The 20343-nt window shown below is 39.3% G+C and overlaps 1 protein-coding gene across 7 annotated transcripts in view; it reads right to left on the bottom strand.

Annotated features, from left to right (window-relative positions):
• The window catches only part of SH3D19 (SH3 domain containing 19), a 122283-nt gene that overhangs the window by 37166 nt on the left and 64774 nt on the right, over positions 1–20343 (bottom strand). For 4 of the 7 annotated variants that reach the window (XM_075029805.1, XM_075029813.1, XM_075029830.1 and 1 more), the window contains 5 exons: positions 9133–9173; positions 2916–2956; positions 2019–2061; positions 634–781; positions 206–407 (listed from right to left, as the gene is read on the bottom strand). In XM_075029805.1, the coding sequence (XP_074885906.1) occupies positions 206–407; positions 634–781; positions 2019–2061; positions 2916–2931 (409 nt within the window). In that variant the 5' untranslated portion in view covers positions 2932–2956; positions 9133–9173. The remainder of the gene's footprint in view (positions 1–205; positions 408–633; positions 782–2018; positions 2062–2915; positions 2957–9132; positions 9174–20343) is intronic. The other 3 variants (XM_075029776.1, XM_075029786.1, XM_075029795.1) reach the window with 1 other exon arrangement.

Below are 20343 nucleotides of genomic sequence, written 5' to 3'. Positions count from 1 at the left end.
AAAACTTTCAAGGTTTAATCATAGTCTGACCGTGAATGCAATGGCAGTTCCTCAGAAGAGAGGATTTTTATAGAAATTTACACCAGTAATAATTCACAGAAATTTAACTGTTATTCATATTAAATGCTGCACAGACCAATAATAAAGAACATCTTCAGGAGACAGAGTAAGGTTTGCATCAATAAGAAATCCAAACCAGCCTCACCCGGATAGCCTGCAGATTCCCAGTGTGTAGGCACACCAGTTTTTACATTACTTCCTGGCAAATGGCCGATTAGTTCCTCTGGAAAGTCAGTTTGTGTTGCAGAAGTAGTGGTATGTCTAGGAGCAGCAGCATTATTGTTATTTGTTGTATTGACTTGCACTTGATTGATTTCTTTTATCACCTGCTCATATGATGGTGGAAGCTACAAAACAGAGACATAAATATTAATGTAAGTCCAGATGTGATCCTTTAAAAAAAGAGCATATAAATTTAAAAATACTAAATTAACACATGCAGAGGAAAAGAACGCTGTCATAGTCTTTTATTCAATGTGATGAAAGTCTAAGCAAGCAAAAACTGTTCCTCTCTAACTTAACGTGCTTTTTACCTTTGTAAATCAAACACACCTCATGTAAATTCACGCTCACCTCAGCAGGAATATGCTCATTTCTCCTCCACTGAGCATGAGATGAAGCAGAAGGGAATCCTAATCCATGAGGAGTGACAGGGTTTGCACCTGGAAACCAGCAGGATGGCCGGAGGGGTTCAGCAGCAACTATTGTAATTTCAGGACGCCTGGAAATGAAGGCAAAGGGGAATAATTACCTAAAACATTTTAAATAGTTCTTTTAAGTATAAAAGACCAAGGTTTTCTCAGCATGGGAAATCAGGTCTTTTTGATTTAACCAAAGATGTTTTTCCATTATTTCAAAGTAACTTACCTGACCTTTCTAACAAGCACTTAAGCTTCCATTCAAAGGACCTAATTAAATGCCTAAGCCAAAAAGTAGGTTTACTGGCTTCAGTGAAATAATTTACATGTTTGAAATACTAAAACACAAGTGTAACTCAATTAGATGGAAGAAGTCTTAGTCTTCAACAGGTAAAGAGAACTAATCATGTGTTTGCCCTTAGCCTGCTACAATGTGAAAACAGTAGGATAGTTAAAACTGCTTCTGGCTGGCTACCTAAAAACTTGTCTACCCTCAGACCTCTATAGGGAAACCTCCCACTTTGCTGAAGTGGGGCAGAGCAAGCCTCAGGAGGCCTTTGGGACAGGGCCTATCTGCTTACAGCACCTAGCACAATAGGGACTTCTGTGACAGTTAAGGACCCGTAGGCACTACTCCTGTTTTATCACTGTAACGACTGCTTTAGAGCATAAGCTGCCGTGATGGCCCACCTTCCCAGACCACCGCCCCCAGGGTACCACTGACCAATCTAGAGTCTCTCACAAAATACACTATGAGAAGTGAGTTTTGTAAGTAGATGAAGCATCTGCTACAGAAGCCTCTGTCTACTGACAAAAAAACCTCCACAAGCATAACTTCTAAAACTATTGTAAAAAGAATTAAAAAAAGGGGGGGGGGGGGGGCGCTACAATTTCTTCACACCTGAAATAATGGCAGACTCAGTTCACCAGCTATCCAGGTTGGTGACCTCCTTTCTCAATACCCTTTGAGAAACTGGAAGGAGGCCTGAAAGTGTGCTTATTTTCATTGTGAAGTGATTCTGTAAATAGATGTCAGGAAAGTAAAACAGTTCTGCAGAGGTTTGATGGTTGGTTGCATTTTTTTTTGAGGACACATACAAAAGTTGATGAGAAGAGTCCTCAAACTCTTAACCTACCTTGTGCTTAAGAATCACAGTATTTTTATTTTATTCCAAGTCTAATTTACTTTTAAACACACTAAGAATAGAAAGAAGGAAAAAAAAATAAAATAGAGGAGAAATCCACAAAAACTAATAATGTGACACAATCTAACAAGCCTTACAGTAACACCTAATTGCAATATAAAAAACAGCATCATACCTTCTCTCCCTCTGCTGTTCGCTATGGCTAGAGGTCCGAGAAGCTATTTAAAGAAAAGAAACAAAAGTTTTGAAGAGGTTAAAATATACTGTGACAGCAATAAGATGAGGATAATAGCAGAGCCCTTACCAATCCACTATCAACGAAATGGAGAACATACAGCATCTGATCATAAATTCCAGATTTTAAGAGTGGCCAAGTTTAAAAAAAAAATTATTTGTATTAAATATGAGAAGTTTCTAAAAGGTTTCGGGTGCAGTTTCATAATCTGTTTAAGTCACTCTATGTCCAAGTTACCACCAAGAGAGATGGTCCTGTCCCCTTTTTTCTTCCTCACCACACATTCCTGCATTCTGCATTGTGGTGACCCTAGCGTAGAAACTTCGACTGTAGTTAAAACAATCCATGAATAAAACAAAAAGAAGTGTTAAACACGTCTGGCTTTGCTTTGATGGCCCATTTCTGAGATGTGTTCTTTAATCTTTTTTTAATGTCTCTTTTTGTTTGTTTTAGAGAAGGGAAAAATACTAATGCACAAAATCTAAGAAGCTATTTCACCCCCCTTATGTAAAAAGAAAAAATTAAATGTTCCCAGCTAGAAACTTCCTAAAGTTTAATCACTTGTGGATTAATCTCTTCGTTTTTCTATTTTTGCCATATTTATATTCAAACAATTTTTTCAATGGCCACATTATATTTTCTTTTTTATTTCTTTAGAGAGAAAAGGAAATTATCCGAGGGACAAATTTTTGCATAGCAAGTGCAATTTAGGAAGTGGTAGAGTCTTATTGTGCAAAAGCTGACAATTATGGTGTTTCTGTGCCATCACAGAATCATTAGCTGAAATCGGCAAAGCATACTTGATTCAAGAGTTGCATAGCAGTGTGTCAAACATACCTCTTCCACAGGGCATTTTTGATGTGCACTATTCATGAGTGCTAGAGGAAAAAAAGAAGGGGTTACAGAAGAGGAAGAGGAGGTGAAGGAGAACAAACCAAGGCTTCAGAGTGACAGAAACCATGATCAAATGGGTTAGTCACACAAGGATAGCGCAGGTGCCAGTGTTGTAAAAGGACAATTGTCATGTCTATTCACAATATAGTTTCTTAAAAAACTAAAATAAAAGCATATTTTATTTCTAGTCTCATGCTGATTTTAACAATGGCTGTTTAGAAGCTTCCCTCGCAATAAATTAACCATGAAGAATATAACTGAATATGGAAACATCCACTGTATGGCTCAACAAAGAGCCACTGGAGGAACAAGGATAGGGAAGTCAAATCTCTTTGAATGCTTTATTTAGTTTAAAATCATGGTTTATTTGGGTCTGCACTTTTTCCCTTCCAAAAATAATGGGTTACACTGAGGAGCTGATACAGATGCAAAGCAGCTGGGGCCCCATAATTTATACTCTCACCTATCAAAGAGGTATGGGCAGGCAGGCTGATCCTAGTAAGAGGCACACCTCAAAGTTTCAGGCATGACTGCAATTCTCCTAAACCAGTTCTGTAAAAATTGTTTGCCTAAAATAAGTAAATAAAAATCCCCTACACCTCACCTTCACTTTCTTCAGAGATCTTAACACAGCATTGATCTAATACACACATTAAAGAAAAAAAACCAAACTCACCCAAACCAACCAATTCCAAGGTTACTTTTGCAAAGAGGATGGAAGAAAGTGTTCATTTGGTAAATGTATTCAATACAACTGCTTGGGGTATAGCCAAATTACAATGATAAGGGCATTAGAAATAAAAGCTAATTAATGAGGGATGTAAAACTGAACTGATAAACCTGTTAAATTCTTTCATTCTTTCTTCGAGATAAATTTTACATGCTGTTTTCTCCTGTGAGACTCTAAATGTACTTCTATTTATTAAAGTTATTAAAACAAATAAGAAAAACCTAGAAGAAGTCTGAAAGACCTTTTTCCTCTCTTAACATAGGCAAAAAGACTCCAGTGAGGCATCTACGTAATCCATCAAACTCCAAATTTCAGGTAAACAAGTAAACTCACTTGAAAACAACACATTTAAAATATTTATATAAAAATAACTTTACTAGTAGATATAAACACATCTTTTCAAAAGGGCTAATACCCAAGCCATCATATGTTTTCAGAATGTGCTCATTCTGTCTGAAAAAAATAAATCTCCCAGGCATTTATGGAATCAAGCTACTTCCATGTACATAAATATTTCATATAAACATTTATTTTTTAAAGACCTTGACAAAGTTCTTCCCTCCTTCCATCAAACACTCCCTTCTTTTTGCTGTCACGTTTTTGTTACAACCACACTTTTAGAACATCTTTTGTTTGGAAGCTCTTAAATACACAGTAGGAGCAGAGGTGAAAGCTACTGCATCTTCTGCTTTCATGTACTTCTTGGAGTTCCACAAATGCTAGGGAAAAGAAAATACAAACTTTCTAAATAATCCTTGCACCCAGACTTACACAGCTTTCATTCCTTTACCATTTCAAAGAAATGAATTTGAATTAAAAAGCGTATGAGAGAAGACATGAATTTTTAAAATACAGCAAACACCTGATTTGAAAACAAAAGAAAAAAAACCTGCAGCCATTTTTCTGGCCTTGTGGTCTTTTGATCCCGTAAGTCATTCCTTTTGTGGATTGCCTTAAAAAAGCATGTTATTAACTTCTCCCCCAGATTTCAAATTATGACAGCTTTAAGATTTAAAACCCCTTTCTTCCATCAGGGGAATCAATGGAAATGTATTTCCAAGACAGTTGGCTCCTCAACTTCCACACTAAGAAATGCTCAGGATGAGAATTCTTGACATTTCCAGAAGCATATGCTTAGTGGTATTAAGTAAAAGGTAAACAAACCAGTTAAAGAAGGGAAGGGAGAGGAAAAACTCAGTGCATAAAATCTGCACTTTTTCACCTTATAACTTTATTGGTCTCAGGGGAAAGAAAAAAACATCAAATCAACTCATAACATTGTCACTATTTATTTCCATTAGTGTCAATGAGGCATCTAAATGTATTTAACCTAGTATAGTAGAATTTAAGCAAGTAAAGGATTAATGGTAATACTGTAAATAGAGGAGAGATCAGTGACTTATAGATTAATTTTTTATATATTTTTCTTACAAGCACTATTTAGTGGGCTTTAGCCAATTATTTTTGAATGTGCAGTGGTAAAGGGTACTCAGTTTGTGCTGTATACTTATGTTTAGAATGTTTTTCCTCTTGTTTCTTCTCTGGGTCCTACCTTTCAAGTGCACTTAATGTGTCATTTGTATTTGAAACACATACATATTATGGTGCAGGGGGCATTTTAAACTGCGAGATCAAGATGCCTGTAAGTACAACCACCATTATACCATAAACCCATGAATTGTGATGCTACAGACAAGCTGGTGGCAATAGAAGTCTGACATGCACTTTTGAGTCTTTGGAAGAGAGCTGGGCTAGAACTTAGTCTTTCAGGCAATCTTTTACGGCAATATAGAGGCAACTATGAAGTTCATTCAGGGATCTACTGAGATACCACCCTGCTGTGAGCACTGAGCACTTCCACAACATAGACACTGCATAATAATTATTTCTGTGTTTCCATTAGCAAATTTGTGTGCAATACTGAACAGTTTTGTCATTGCAGAGTGTTTTACAAGTAAGTTTAATTTTGCATCAAAGATTGGAACCATAGCCTCAAATAGCCCAAGCCTTGTGGGAAATCAAGCTCCAAATTTTTCTGGTGATTTTTATCTATTGCCCTTCCAGCAGCTGTGAGTAAACACAATCCTGCCAATTAACTATTTCAGTTAATTCATATTAACTATTATTAATAGGTTTAAAAGTAATAATATTACTTTGTACGACAAGGACATGTGCTAATATTTAAAAACACAGCTTCTTTCAATGCTTTTTTAACACTGGGCTAGACATTTTTACCATCAATCCTATGAAATGTGTAGACTATTAGACTGAGAAGTTATTTTTCTCACTATATAGCTGCCTAGGAATAAAGATTATTCATTATAGCATCTCAAGGAGAGCCTCAAGATTGGGCAAACATTCCCTCCCTTACCTACAAAGTAATATATCAGAAGAGCTGACAGAATGGTCCCATGCCAGAGGCAACACTTGCAGTCTTTGCAATACCAAAGGTGTTACACGGCTGTGGAGGCCCTTCTTCAGGGAACACTACAAGGAGCAGGTAATCCTCAAGCCAAAACCAGAAAAAAAAAGTCTGATTTCACCCAAGATCTGATTAGACTATTTCTATAAAAGTGGGGGTTCAAACTAATTGGAAATTTTCATGCATTTCTGAAGTAAGAGTTGAAGCTTTTCTCCTGATGGCACAAGGGGGAGGTCTTGCTCCTCTTCCTCTAGTTCTTCTAGGCACCTCAGGGAAATGTTAGGTTATCTGACGTTAGAGCTGGGCTGATTTAATACTTGACTGTAGCTAAAAGAGATCATCATGCCCAATTTCCCTTCCAAACATGGACTTCTGTTCCCCCTTGAACAATCATTAGCATGCATATGACCCCACAGTGAGCTCAGAATGTTAAATAAAAAAATGAGCACTTTCTGTACAGTTTTTATCGATTTTCTCTCTTTGAACCTGTTCACCTTGGGCTCAGACCACCAGCAGCACAAGAGAAGGAACGTGCCACCCCCAAGAACAATCTCTGTTTCCTCCCTCTGCTTCCCAGCTCCAGTTCTTCTTTGTGCAACTTCAGTGAGGGAACTGATAAAAAATAACCTAGGGGGTGATGGAGATTCCTCTTCCCACCTCCAGTGAGGTCAAATACCCTTTTCACAGCTGACCAAACTGCTGGGCACCATAGAGGCTCGCATCGCTGCTGAATAAAACCTGCATAACTATGCCCTTAAAGCAAGCTGGTAGTTTCACTCCAGTCTGACAATAATGATTTATGAAGGCACTTCACTCCTTCCTACACCTTTCCTTGGGCTGTATGTTCCTGCCTCTGCATGATTCCCTGCATTATGCCAGCCCAAATGTTTGTGCAGATGGGGAGAGAATGAGGTCACAGAATTGATCTGGTTGGGAAAAAGTGGGAGCCAAAAGAACCTAGGAAGCCCCCAAGCAAAACAAAACAAAAATGAAAAACAAATAAAACCCACAGCCAAAAATGGCTGCAAAACTGCCAAATGGGAAGCCACAGCCTCAGAGTGCATACAAGCTGTTACACATCCTTAATTCAGTCACATACTTGCTTAGAACAGAATGAGAATGGAATAAGCCTGCAGGTTCTTCCAACATTTTAGGGCAGCAGACTTGCTTCTGTAGCCCTGTTCTGGAAGGGTGTGGAAGTGAGCAAAAACATTGTTCCCCTTTGCCTCACTGCTGCAGCAGTTGGCTTGCCACTTTTTACTTTCTTTGGCATTTTTGTGCATGTTGCTGCACTAGCATAAATGCAAATAGTTTCACTGATTTCAGTGGGAGCTGGCCTGAGACCATCATTAAAATTCCAGGGGTAACTTTTGAAGAGTTGAGATTAAAAAAATCACTCATGAGCACATCTCATGTTCACATGCTTGCTTTCTTCAAGCTTGTTGGGCTCACTTTTCTGAGTTCTACTGCTCAAACAATTGAAACAAAATTACACTGTCTTTCTATCCAGAGTTGTAGTCAGGGTGGCTGAAAGGAAGATAAACTCTCTTCCTCTTTGGCCACAAGACACCAATACAAAGTCATATAAAGCATTGTCCACAGGTTGGAAAGTTGAAACCCTGCACATACCTATCTTGTTTCTTGAAATTAGAGACAAACAGCCCACAGAATGTGATTAAGAAATAAAGATAGATTTCTAACTCTGTTAGGGAAATAGACTTTTCCAGAGATACCATACTTTTTCCAGATTAATGGCAAGGGGATATAGGAATTATTCAGAGTCCATTTTTAACAGGTCCATCCACAGGTATGGTTACCGGCATACAAAGAACTATGGTTTCATATACAATGCCTTGATATGCACATGGAGATTTTTTTTCTAGCTTATCATCTGAATAATTCACATGGTACTTACATTTCATCCTAGTTATTTACATATTAATATTATTAGGTATAATGTTATCGGATATGAGCCAGGGCTTCTTGACTAGATTTTGTTTTTTACGTGATTGTGCCTCAAAACAAAGCATCACTTGCTACTATATTTTTAAAAACACAGAGGTCAACTGCTTAATGATCTTTTAGATGGTTTCTCAGTTAGACGAGGTACTGGGGCTTAGGCAGTCTGAATCAATTTCTGACTCCACCACAAAAGGCCCTCTGTAATCTGGTGCTCTCTGTTTTGCAGTTTCCTATCTATGGCAGCAACAGCACAGATAAAGTGCTGCATTTTAACTACAGCATCATGTAGACTTGATCTGAGTAAAGCTTTCATGATCCCCTTTGACTACCTCCAACCTAATCCATACTAATGAGCCCCTGACTAATAGGTCCAGGAAAAACAAATCAGTAGTACATACACTAATTTATTTTTCCCCATAGCAGAATCCTAAGGGTTGTTTCATTAATATAAAATTGAAACCATGGGCAGAAAGGAAATAAAAATAAAAAGTAGAAGAAAGAAACAGCATAAAATACTTTGGAAGATGCACCTAAAGAAATTCTCTGCCTGGAAATATCATGAGCAGGGAAAGGGAAAGAGGAGTTAAACAATGAAATCAGGGAAGAAGAGTTTGGACTTTCATTCAAGATTTATAAACAATTTTTTTTCCAAAATGAGGCCAGTGCATGAGTCTAATCCTGTCCCCAGTACAGTCAATGAGCAGTTGCTGCAGATTTCTACTAAAATAGAACAATCTTCTGTTTTTTCAAGTGAACTAATTTGGGCACGTGTAATCCAAATTCTTTAGAGATGGATCACATCTGTGCACAAATGAATTAGTGCATAAATAAGAAAATGTTAGTAACTGGCAAGAAGGAACAGCCCATCAGCAAAGCAAAAACATGGTCTAACGTGAAGCAGAAAAGAGAAAGAGAAAGAAATTACAGCCCCCCAAAAGCCTTCTAGCTACTTTGTTTTCACATATAAAGTTAACTAGTTACTAAAAACGAAGATGTAGCAATCTTACAATGTTATGGTTCTCAAAAAATAGGAAAAGTAGACTTACATCTCTTGATCGCTGCTCTTATGGATGACAAGGGTCCTTGGCTTAATGAAGAAAAAAAAATATTACAATGTGGTTAATGTCTCAGAAAAAACAACTAAGTAACATCATGCAGAAATTCCCCATATATTATAAAGGGTTTGCCAAGTGCATTTTTCCCATAGGTTGATATCTTCCAGAAACTTGTTCAAAACTCCTGGAGTATATACAACCATATCCAACCCTTCTAATGAAAATCAGGTTACAGCTTAGCTGCAAGACTCTGCAAAGATAGAAAGCCAATTATTAAAACCATTTTTTTCTCTCAATTCTGTGTTGAAGTTCACATTCTGTCTCATCTGACAGGAAAACTTGGAGAAGAGCCCACGTGGGTGTGCATATTCTCAGATTATAAGCATTTAATGACTTAACATTCTTATAAATAAATAAAACTTACACAGCCGAGTAAAAAACTACAACCCCTTTGCTAAATATTTTTAACAATTACTTAACAATTTATCTTCCCTTTCAGTAGAGGTTGCAGTTTTCAGTAATAACTTGGTGGGTGGGGTTAGACAGGAAGACATGACCAAAAATTTTTTGATACACAATGACAGAAAAATGTTTCCTTTTGCCAGCTCATCTGTTTTCTTGGTAAGACTAAGGTTTCCGATGCCTCACTTCTGAATGTCTTCTGAAAGCAGTCCTTACTATTTTTGCAGGTAAAACCCAAAACTAACCAGGACACTTGGGATTATCATTTCCAGAAAGTGTCGCTAACTTGAAGAACATGGTATTAATAACCTGCCACTTGTGCAAAGCTACAGAGGAGACCAAGAAAACCCAACACACAACTACTTCAGAAAAGGACTTTTTTTGCTCTATTTTCTTTTAAACACAGCAGGTAAAGAACATTTCTTGGTAAGAAGCCTCTGGGCATGCTGAATAGTCTTTTCAAAGGCTAAAAATAAATAGACTGTATCTGGCTGAAATTAATACAATCTCTTAATTACAAAAGAAAGTTATTCTAATCAAGCCTTTTCCGGAAGCCTTCCACCACAGCCTTCATCAGCGGTGTAACAGCAGGAATGTTAGTACAGGGAGGGCATTAGCATTTTAGCACTGCTCTTGCTCTGCCTGCAGCAGGCACGCAGCACACCAACTCCGTCAGGGCTCAGTTTAGCTCCACACGCACTTCCACTGCAATTGCTGATGGCTGCAATTACTCCAGTGGTATGAAGAATAGCGGGATTTGGAGGAGAGAAGAAAGAGACAGTCAAAAAGGACGTGGATGAAAATGTCCTACGGTCATTCTGAAAACTAATTAAGACTAGAAATGAATGTTGCTCTGACTGAACTGTTTTCTGAAATAGTTTGGCTAGTCTAGGATAAACAATGCCTATTTGTCTGGTTTCAGAAACAGTTCAAATGTGTCTTGGCCCCTATCCACACAGCTAGCAAAGCTGGGTTAGAAAACATTTCTATCAGTCATATTTCACTGTGCATTCTCAGCAGAAAAGGATTCTAATTCTCCTTCAAATCGTCCCATCATAATACAGCCTTATCTTTAAGAAACACTTTTAGTTGTATCTTCCTCCCAGATGTACCCCAGACTCCTTTTTTTAATTCCTTGTAACTTAAGTTGGATGTTCATTTTTGAAGCTTTATTCTTCTGCTTTCATTGCTGTGAATAACTACAATCTTTAGCGTTTTATTTTAATCATATTTAGTATCAGACAGGAGGGAGACTCAAGTCTGGTAACATGAATCTGAAATCTTCTGGAGTAGCAAAAACTTTCTATAGTCAGAATTCAAGACTGACTTAAGCTTTATAGCAGGAAATTAGGAAGTCTATAAAGTATGCATATTCAAGTATCAGTAAGAACCAAAAGGAGCAAGTTAAGTTCTTTCTTCCACTAGCAGGAGCTCTTTGACCCATTGCAATTTGCCTCAGAATCCGATGAGCACTTTCAAATATGAGCAGGTATTTCTGGTTAGAAATCATAGAAGTCATCATGTAGGCAAAAGTTCAAGTTTTCCATGCAACATGAGGAACCAAAAGGGTATAGAAAAGGATTTTAAAATCAAAATACAAAAAACAAAGAAGCAAAACCTTTCACAAAACCAATCTAGTGAAGTTGAAGTATGGATTTATCAAGAGCAAGGTAGTACAAGTATGCAACTATCCGTGTAATTTAGAACCCAGGATAACATGGTTCTGTTAGAAAATTTATGAGCTTACAGGCAAAACAAGTTGTTAGCAGATAGTTTTTCTTTTCCACTTTCCATTAACAGGTCACCCATCAACAACCTTCTGGCAAAGCACTACACTTCCTACCCCCAGGAGAGTTTGATTCACATTTAGCTTAGAATTATTTAAGCCCTTTAAAAACATGGGAATGGGAGTGGATGTAGAAATTTCCTGCCCCCGCCCCATGAAGCCCTGTAAAGGAACTGCAAATTCCCTAACTTTGTTATACACTAAACCCCAGTAATTTAAATAAGATGCTGTTCTTGGGGCAGCTGGTGATTTTGCCCATACCTTATGCTGAGCTAAGCCCTCCCCGTTCCACAGGCAACAATTTTCTGATCTCTTGTCCTGTCTTGCAAAGAGAGAAGTGGTAAGGTTATTAATATCCTCCGTGGTGAGGTTATTAATATCCTCCTCTGCTCCACAGTTAATGACACATTTTCTCTCAAGCCATCCAAGTAATTAACATAACCAAATCGAATTTAATTCTCCCATTTGATGAGGTAGGAGCTGAAGCAATTACTCTACTGTATGGAGTCCCTGCCTCTTTCCCACCTCCTCCTCCTGTCCATAAGGCACAGCAATGAACCAGAGCACACACAAAATCCCCACAAACGCACATGTCAAAGAAAAACAAAAAGGGAAGAAGTTTAATCTGCGTGGGATCTCTGAACCTGGACCCAGTGTGACTCCCCCAACAGTTACATCAGAACACCTGAGGGGACAGTGTGACAATAACTAGCCCCTATGGGTGGGGGACAGCAGCTCCTGTGTCACCCTGCAATGTACATAAGCAAAGTCCAAACTCATTTTGCTGGAAGAAAACAATGCAGACAGCAGGAAGTTTCAGAGCACTAAAGACTCTGATAAACATTAGCTCCAACACCAGCCCAGCCATACTTAATATGGAATAAGTAAAGATGCAAACTATTCATCCATCCCCCGCACGATTTAGCATGCAGGAGTGGACAACCAGAGCAACTCTTCTGACATCTGCATATTTATCCTAGACCTCACTGTTAATTTAAAGCACAAACTTTGTTTCATGTCCAGCTTCACCTGCCAGCCCCTCAAAAGGGGGAACTAACCCACCTCTGTCTGTGTCCTTCTGCACACCCAAACCAACCCACTCAACAAGTTCAGAGGGGATCTGCAAGCTGCTGTACCTGCTATGCTGAAAGCAGTTGGGTGCTTTAAGTCAGCAGTAATATGAAAAGGGTCCCATGGGTCACCTTTTCTGAGAGATAAAGAACCCAGAGTGGTGTGTTTGAAGTTGTTAAACACCTACTCACTCTTACTGGCAGGCTTTATTCTGGGTTTCAAGGACAGGTTTTCTAAATATAAACACTTGAGGAAAACACTTAAAAAAATGTATTTTAGGTCTGTGTATCAGGGAAATAAAATTCCCACAAACTAGACTGGGCAAAGAGGTGTAAACTGTTCAGCAGAGTAAGTGCACTTACTGTGTATAAATCATGGGCTCTCCCTCATTAGGGGCTCTGCTCCAACACTTTTACTTGCAGTGAGCAGTGGCTCTCTTCAAACGCAACTTCAGTGTAGCTACAGTATTTCTCAAAGGCCCGCTCCTGCAGGGTGACTCCTGACCCAACACAGCAACCGTGAGAGTATCCCTCGCCTGAACAGTCCCCACACAGCAGCAGAGGGGAGGTGCTGTTCAAGTGGAATAAACCTTGTATCACATGGGCATCTCCGAGCAAGAAGGCAGGGATTTGTGCGTGCCTGGAGCAGGACAGCATTCAAGTCACGCGTTACCTGAGCAAAGAGGCCAGGAGGCTACCTTTTCACCCACAAGTCTTTTAGCTGTTTCAGGAGCAGTGGCTCCAGCTGAGCCGAGGGCACCTCATGGACATGTTCCCGCCAGCCGGCTGATGGTGAGACACTCTGCTGCTGAGCGCAAACAGGCAGAGGAGTGCTGGGCTTTACCTGCCTCTGGAGAACGCAGGCAGTACTGGTTTGTGACTGCTCCCTCCTGCCTGTAAGCATACCAATAGCTGTTTAGGGGGGTCTCCCCAGTCTATCTACAGTCTTCTGACCTATGGGTTGTGGTACCGCTTGGGATACAGAAGGCATCCCAAGCTACGGTCCTGTCTCTGCATCTCTCCTTCATCCACTTCCACCAGTCTCCTATTGGCTGGCATGGGATTCTCAGCAGGAATTGAGCAACCCTCCACAATGCCTGCTCCCTTTATCAGAACCAGGACCTTTGGTTTCTTTATCTAAACTGACATAACAATGAACATTCTACAGGAAAACTGATTGCACTTCTTTCATACATCACTCCAGACATACACAAAAGCCTGGTGGGGAAAAAAAAAACAATGAAAAAGAATGATCACTTGTTCTAAAAAATGAATATACTGAAGCATCTGCTGCAAAGACTCAAAATTAATCCTTCATGTCATGTTATACGAAGCTTTTCTTAAAGTATCAGTCCTTAGGTTCACATACCTGTGTAAAAGCTTTTTAACATATTTTTAATTCTGATGGTTACTGACCGTGTCTTACACACGCACAGAGTAAAAAAAGTTAAAATGTTTCTCTTTCCAGTGTCTTGTGACTTATTGGAATGTGAGCCAAGAATTTTTAAATAGCTGATGTTGAAATTACTGTCAGGCAAAACACTAGTTTAATAAAAGGCATCATATATGCCTCTCAGTTACTTTAGAAATCATGCCATCTTTATAACAGCCAGTGTACTACAGTGTAACATTTTTTAAACTTATTAGAAGACATTATTCCAAACACAAAATGTTTAAAATGACACCTAAATGATTTCACTGCAGACTAAGTCACAGAAAGATGTTAGTTATTTTATAGTTAAATTAAGGGTGGTGCAAAAGATCAGATTTACCACCACCCTGACACCGGGCCGAAGACAGACCTGTTAGTTTGACCAAAAAGCTCTCAAAGTTAGGACAGAAGAATCACAGCTATCCCACCTTCATGATGTGGATACAGTAGACAGAACTGTATTAATCCTGTGGATTAAATTAATCTACGCTGAAAACGTATCCACAGTGATCAACCTCTTCAATGCCTCCACTGCAGAGAACTCCCAGTCCTCCACGTGACAGTGTAAATTAGATTACATGACACACGGACTCTGGGTGCAGTTTACCCATTAGTGTAAGAGAAGTGGAGACTGCGTAGCTGGTAGTCCCACCTTCCCCACGCTCACCATTTCCACCAGCTCTCTTGTGTTGGTGTTGACATGGTCACAAGCCTACTGGATCAGCCACATGATTTTGCTAACAACAAACGGTCCCATCCCAAACATCCCGATTAGTTTTCGGCCAGACAGGCCGAGTGCTCCAGCTGGCTGCGTAACCACAGGAGCACCAGGGTGACACTGGAGAAGTGGTGGGAGTGGACAGATGGGGAGGCCAGCGGCAGTCCTTAGGGTAAGCAGCTCAGCCTCTACTCACAAAAACAAACCTTAAGTCCATCCCTCTGCAGCTAATCTGACAGCAAATCACCAAATGCTGGCTATGCCTCAGGTCAGAGGTTCTTCTCACCCCTCAGTATCAGTTGATCCACTCTTGGTTGTTTATTTTTCCTGTTAGTGCTGGTCGTCCAGATTGGCTCACTGGGAAATCAGACAAGCACCAGAAAACAACCAGCTGGCAGCAGCCTGGCACCACAGTGGCCTCTCTGTAAAATGAAGACACACTCTCATGTTCTCTGCTAAATCATGGGGTATTGTCACGGCCCTGCAGGTACAGGAGGCTAATAAAGATCCAATCATCTAGGAAATCACATGCTCAACAGTACAGATCTGGTCACCTAGGAAATCAGACTCACCCTGGTACAACTTTACTTCTCTTTTGGGTGCAGCCCCAAAAGCAAGTAATCCTGAACCAGTAATTAAGTCCAGTGACAATTCAATCCTCATCACTATGCTGAAGATGTCTACTTCTGCGTTACTTAATGAATGCCACAATTGCGACTTTCCACTGTCCGGACAAGTGACGATGTACTTAAGAAGCAGCTGAAATCCAGCTGCTCAGCTAATTAAAACAGCTCGCATGGATCAGCATAGGGAAATCCTTTCAGGAATTGCTCTCTAGCTGTTTCTTCAACCACTTCTTACATATTCATGTGCTTGTCACTGTCATACTTGGGGATCATATTTTAGCAACCGAACCTTCAATTTTAAGGCAGAACACAGACAGGAAGTCAAAGCAGATAATGGCAGCAGATGACAAAATTTCATGCTCCGATTCTCACAGCAACATGAGGTTGCAACAGCTTCCACACTTAGTAATGTCCAGCTGAGACCCTGAAGCTGAAACACCCCCCAAATTTTTTGCAAATCTGAGTCAGTCAGCTCATGTGTACCTTGAATTAACTCTTTCCTGATCCAGAGCTACAGACATGCTAACTAGATTTCCCCTAGCATCTTCTTTCAGACAACAACCTGAGCTGAACTGCACCTTGCCCCTGAAGATCACTATATGAACACGCACACTCCAGAAAGGCAAATCTTCAGAGCATGATTCAAGTTACTCTCCATCTTCATTGTGTATTGACTGATTTTAGCTCCCAATACAAAGTATGTTACAAGAACAGAGGGTTCTGCTTATTGAAGAGTTTGGCCCTCCTGTAACAGCTAAGAAGATTCTCCTCTCTGCCACCTCTCAATATATTTTTACTCATTGTTGTGATAAACCTGCTAGTATGTTTTGATTAAAATTAATAAATAGTATTTATGCTTTAATGACAATTTAACCTTGGTAGTAAATATTTCTAGAAGTAGAAAGCACCTATAATTTTAATAATAGCATAATAGGAATGTAGCACTGTAAATGTAAATGCAAGTATCACTGAATTGTCACAGTGATAGTGACAGAATATTTGGGTCCAGCCAGCAGTACATTCAGACACAAAAGGGTTAAAAAACTGAAGGGAAGAACCAGCTCTTTCAGATAAAACAACTTAGCTGTAAACTGCAGCTTCTTTTGATGGAAATTCTTTACCATTAAAGTCTATGTAGTTTCTGCATCTGCAAATTGAGAAAGATGACAGTGCCCTACTTCTACAGTTAAACAATACGAAACAAAGCTTGTTTCTGAACAATGGTTCTTTGGTTCAATTATTTGCGGTAGCATTTCAGTCAGTAAATCAAAGCCCTCTCTAGCCACTGACAGGACATTCTGCTCGCTTCATACATCTCTGTACATCAAATACAATCTGGTGGCTGAATGAGCTCCAAAACCTTTGTAATTGACATCACAGACAAATAAAACCCAGTTTAATCATGAAGGATGAGCAGGACAAAGGCATAAAGAAAACCTGTTAATCTGGATCCACAGGATCCAAGATATCTTTACAGGGCTTTACCTATTAAAAAGTATGGATATTAGATTTTCTTCAAATAGTCTGTGTACTTCATAGAACATATAAGTAGACCATTAAGGTTATCTTTAAGTTTTGTAAAGGGGGAAAGTGGTATGTGAATGTCCTCATATGACTAGAAGCATTAATAATGATTACTAACAAAACAGATAACACTTTGCTTTACAACAGTATCTTAAATCCCTACCAAACCAGCTACCTGCAGATCAGCAAAGAGAAAAGAATAGAGGATGGGGGGAGAAATCACCCAAAGTAATGAAAACCCAGGTGTATTTCGGCTGGCCTTCTGAAAATATAGAGGCTGAGATGCTTAGGAATAGAAACACAACAGAGCATGGCTCCAGAGCGGAACAAGCAGGAACTAAAGGGCGTTGACTGCAAGGGCAAGAACTCAGCAGGACCCAGAGAATGCATGAGTTGGAGGTGAGGAATCCAGAGGAGAATGCTCTGGTGCTTGCAAGTTTACAGATTTCAAAGACTTCAGAACAGTAATCAAATTGCGGGAACAAGGTATAGGTGTTTCTTACTTTGCCTAGATCTGTTTGTTTCCTGTGTAAAAATAATCTCTAAAATATAGGCCCATTTGCTTCAACTATTGTGCATCCTTTGAGGAGGAAACTAGTGTATGTATGAGGAAGGAGTTCCTGGGGAATCTTGAGGCATCTTAAGGCCTCTGGCAGATGGATGATTGAGTCACACTTCCAAGGGACAGTACCAAATAGCTTCTACACTCAGCAATTAAGATAGTATCTGGATCCTGCCTAACCAGAGATTAACAGCACACAATTCCATGTACAATATTTCTGTAATACAAAAACCGGCCATTTGAGAAGCATCCAAAATATAAAGTTCAACCTGAACCACAGAACTGGGATTACAAGAAGTGTTCGATGCTGGTGTGACATCAGTGCCAAAAAATCAGCTGAAGACTTTTGAGAATTTCAAAGTAAGACTATGGCCAATGCTGAGCTCTTTGACCAGACCCATCCTGTAGGGTTTCCACGCTCCTTTAGCCTAATTGAACTTCTTTGTAGGCCATTCAAGTCAAATATGCAGTGTGAATTGTGCTGGAGTTTAAGCTTTAGCTGAGTGAGGAAACAAAAGGAATTTCTTCATTGTTTTAATTACAGATGGACATTGAGAGCAAAGACATTTGTTGTGAAGGGGCAGTCTATAACACAGATGTATTAATACATATACATCAAATATAGTGAAATCTTAATTCAGCACTTAAAAACAAGAAACAAAAACCCAAAAACCCTTCTACACTGTAAATGTGAATTAGCAGCCAAAAAACATGTGTAAGAATATTACAAGGTTACCTGTATAAAGAGACATACTGGCTTCAAACTGGTCACTTATATTTATAAATAAAATCAATCATTTAACAAGCATCAGAAACACTCATTTTCAAGCTTCCCATGTTAAAGCCTCGCAAAAATAAAACTATCTTCATGCGTTATCACATCTTGTTCCAATGGACTACTGACTCACAGAGTTACACCCTACAGTACACGGGGTCCATGAACTTGTAACAATGGCCCTTACAGAATGCACCATGCACAGAAATTGTAAAATCAAATCTCATAACCACACCCTTCACCAGACCTGTCTTTCCAGAAAGTGACCTGCATGCAGCTCAGTCAGAGAAATGGCGTGTTTGCCTATACACTTCCTCCAAAAACACTGAAATGCTTCCTTTTCTTCTATATCACAGATAGTGACAGAGGTTTTTTGGTTACAAAATACAGAAAAAGATTCGTCAGAAACTTGCACTACATAACAACAAACCATACATTCATACATCTGTAGGTCTACAATGTTTACCTCCAAGTTTAAATATGACCTTAAACTGCAGTCCTTTTTATTCATTCACAAAGATCCAGCAACTCTGAGATTAAGGTGAACCATTCTGAAAAGATACACATCAAAGATTATTTTTCAACAGACAGGTTTTTACATACTCAAATTCTTTTCCAAGGGTGAAATAGAAACATCAACCATAGAAGCCAGATTTTTAAAATCACACCTATGCCTACAAAACCTGCATCTATCCCAAACACACTGCAAAACCCTGATAGGCGGGCACAGCACTGAATTTGCTGTAAGAGCACTCAAAATACCTACCTCAACAACCGAGAGAAGGTCTTCAACCAATGGGGACACTTCTCCAGTGAAACAGGTCTCATCTTTGAGCAAGTGACGTTACAAACGTACTACAAGACAAGAGGAACTTCCTCCACCCTCAATCACATAGCCTGGCTGCCTTACAACATCATGGACCTCAAATTATATGTCAAATCAGTAAATACTGCAGCCTCTAATGGATGGTTAAAGCTTGGAAGAAATAATCACTATCATCACCTTTCACCACTCAACTAAATTTAGCTTCAGAAACAAACACCTTGTAGAGCAGATCAAAGCAGACCTTTCCAGAGCAACAGTCGTAAGAAATACCTTGCCAAAACATTTCACAGCAGTGGAAATCAATGTCCCTCCCTAGCCTGTAAGAATCCCCCAAACATATAGGTCTTTCACGTGCTCCTCCATGCACTTCAAACAACACACCACATGCCATCAGGTAAATTAGGCAGAGCAAACTAAAGAGCCACAAAGCATCAGGTTCAGCTTACTCAGGCAACTGAAAGAATAGAAAAAACAGGGACCAGTGGGGTTACCCTTCCCTCGTAACAACCACTTCACCTCTGACCCTTGATCCCAAATCCTTACAAAAACAGGCTTAGAAAATATCTTTTTTTTTTTAAAAAAAAAAATCTCCAGTGCAGCTTAAAGGCTCTGGATTCAGATAATAGGTAATTTCTCTAACCTCCACTCTCAGCGATACCCTTAACTCCAAAGGCAGTAAATTGCTCCTGTCCTTTTTCTCATGTCAGCCAACAACCTTACCTCCCTCTTCCCTTGCTAACATACCTGTGAGCCTCCAAAAGTAATAGTGACCTTTTCCTTAAGACTTCCTAATTGATTAACACGATCTATTTAAACCCAGAACAATGGCACTTTAATTTTCTCAAGAAGCAGCAAAGCTATAGGGAATGACAGCTTAGTGTCTTACACTACAGGATGTAGAAAACATTATATAAAACTTGCAGACACCAAGTTTGAAAGAGTCAGACTTCAGCATGCAACATGAAGTTAAGCTATGGCATTGCTTACTACAAAACACTGTGGGTGCTAGAAGTGTATATGAATTAAAAAAACCCTAAAGAAAACCCATTGAGAGCTATTAAATACAAAGCATCACCTCTCTCAGGGGCCCCGAGCCACACAAATCTGCATGCTGACAGAATGCATGGATACTTTCCAATGCACACTTGTGCTTCTACTTCACACATAAGCAAAGACAGAATAAGAATAATAGAATAGGTGGACTTTTGGTCGGTTCCACAAAGGCCATTTTTACACCCTTAGTTGTCTTTCAGGATGAAAGTCACCTGTCTGAAAACTTTGCCTTTTTTTCCAGTCGCTTCAGTTGTTCTAATAAGATAAACCTTAAGATAAAAGGACAAATCTTGGGTTGTTTTGTTTTTAAAGACATTTGAAAATTCTGATTTTTTTTAAACGTGAAAATAATCTTGACAATTTCTATT

Source organism: Buteo buteo, chromosome 1 (genome assembly GCF_964188355.1).
Source record: "Buteo buteo chromosome 1, bButBut1.hap1.1, whole genome shotgun sequence".
NCBI lineage: Eukaryota > Metazoa > Chordata > Aves > Accipitriformes > Accipitridae > Buteo > Buteo buteo.
The sequence above is the reverse complement of the archived record's forward strand: the minus strand, read 5'-3'. Positions and strand labels throughout refer to the sequence as shown.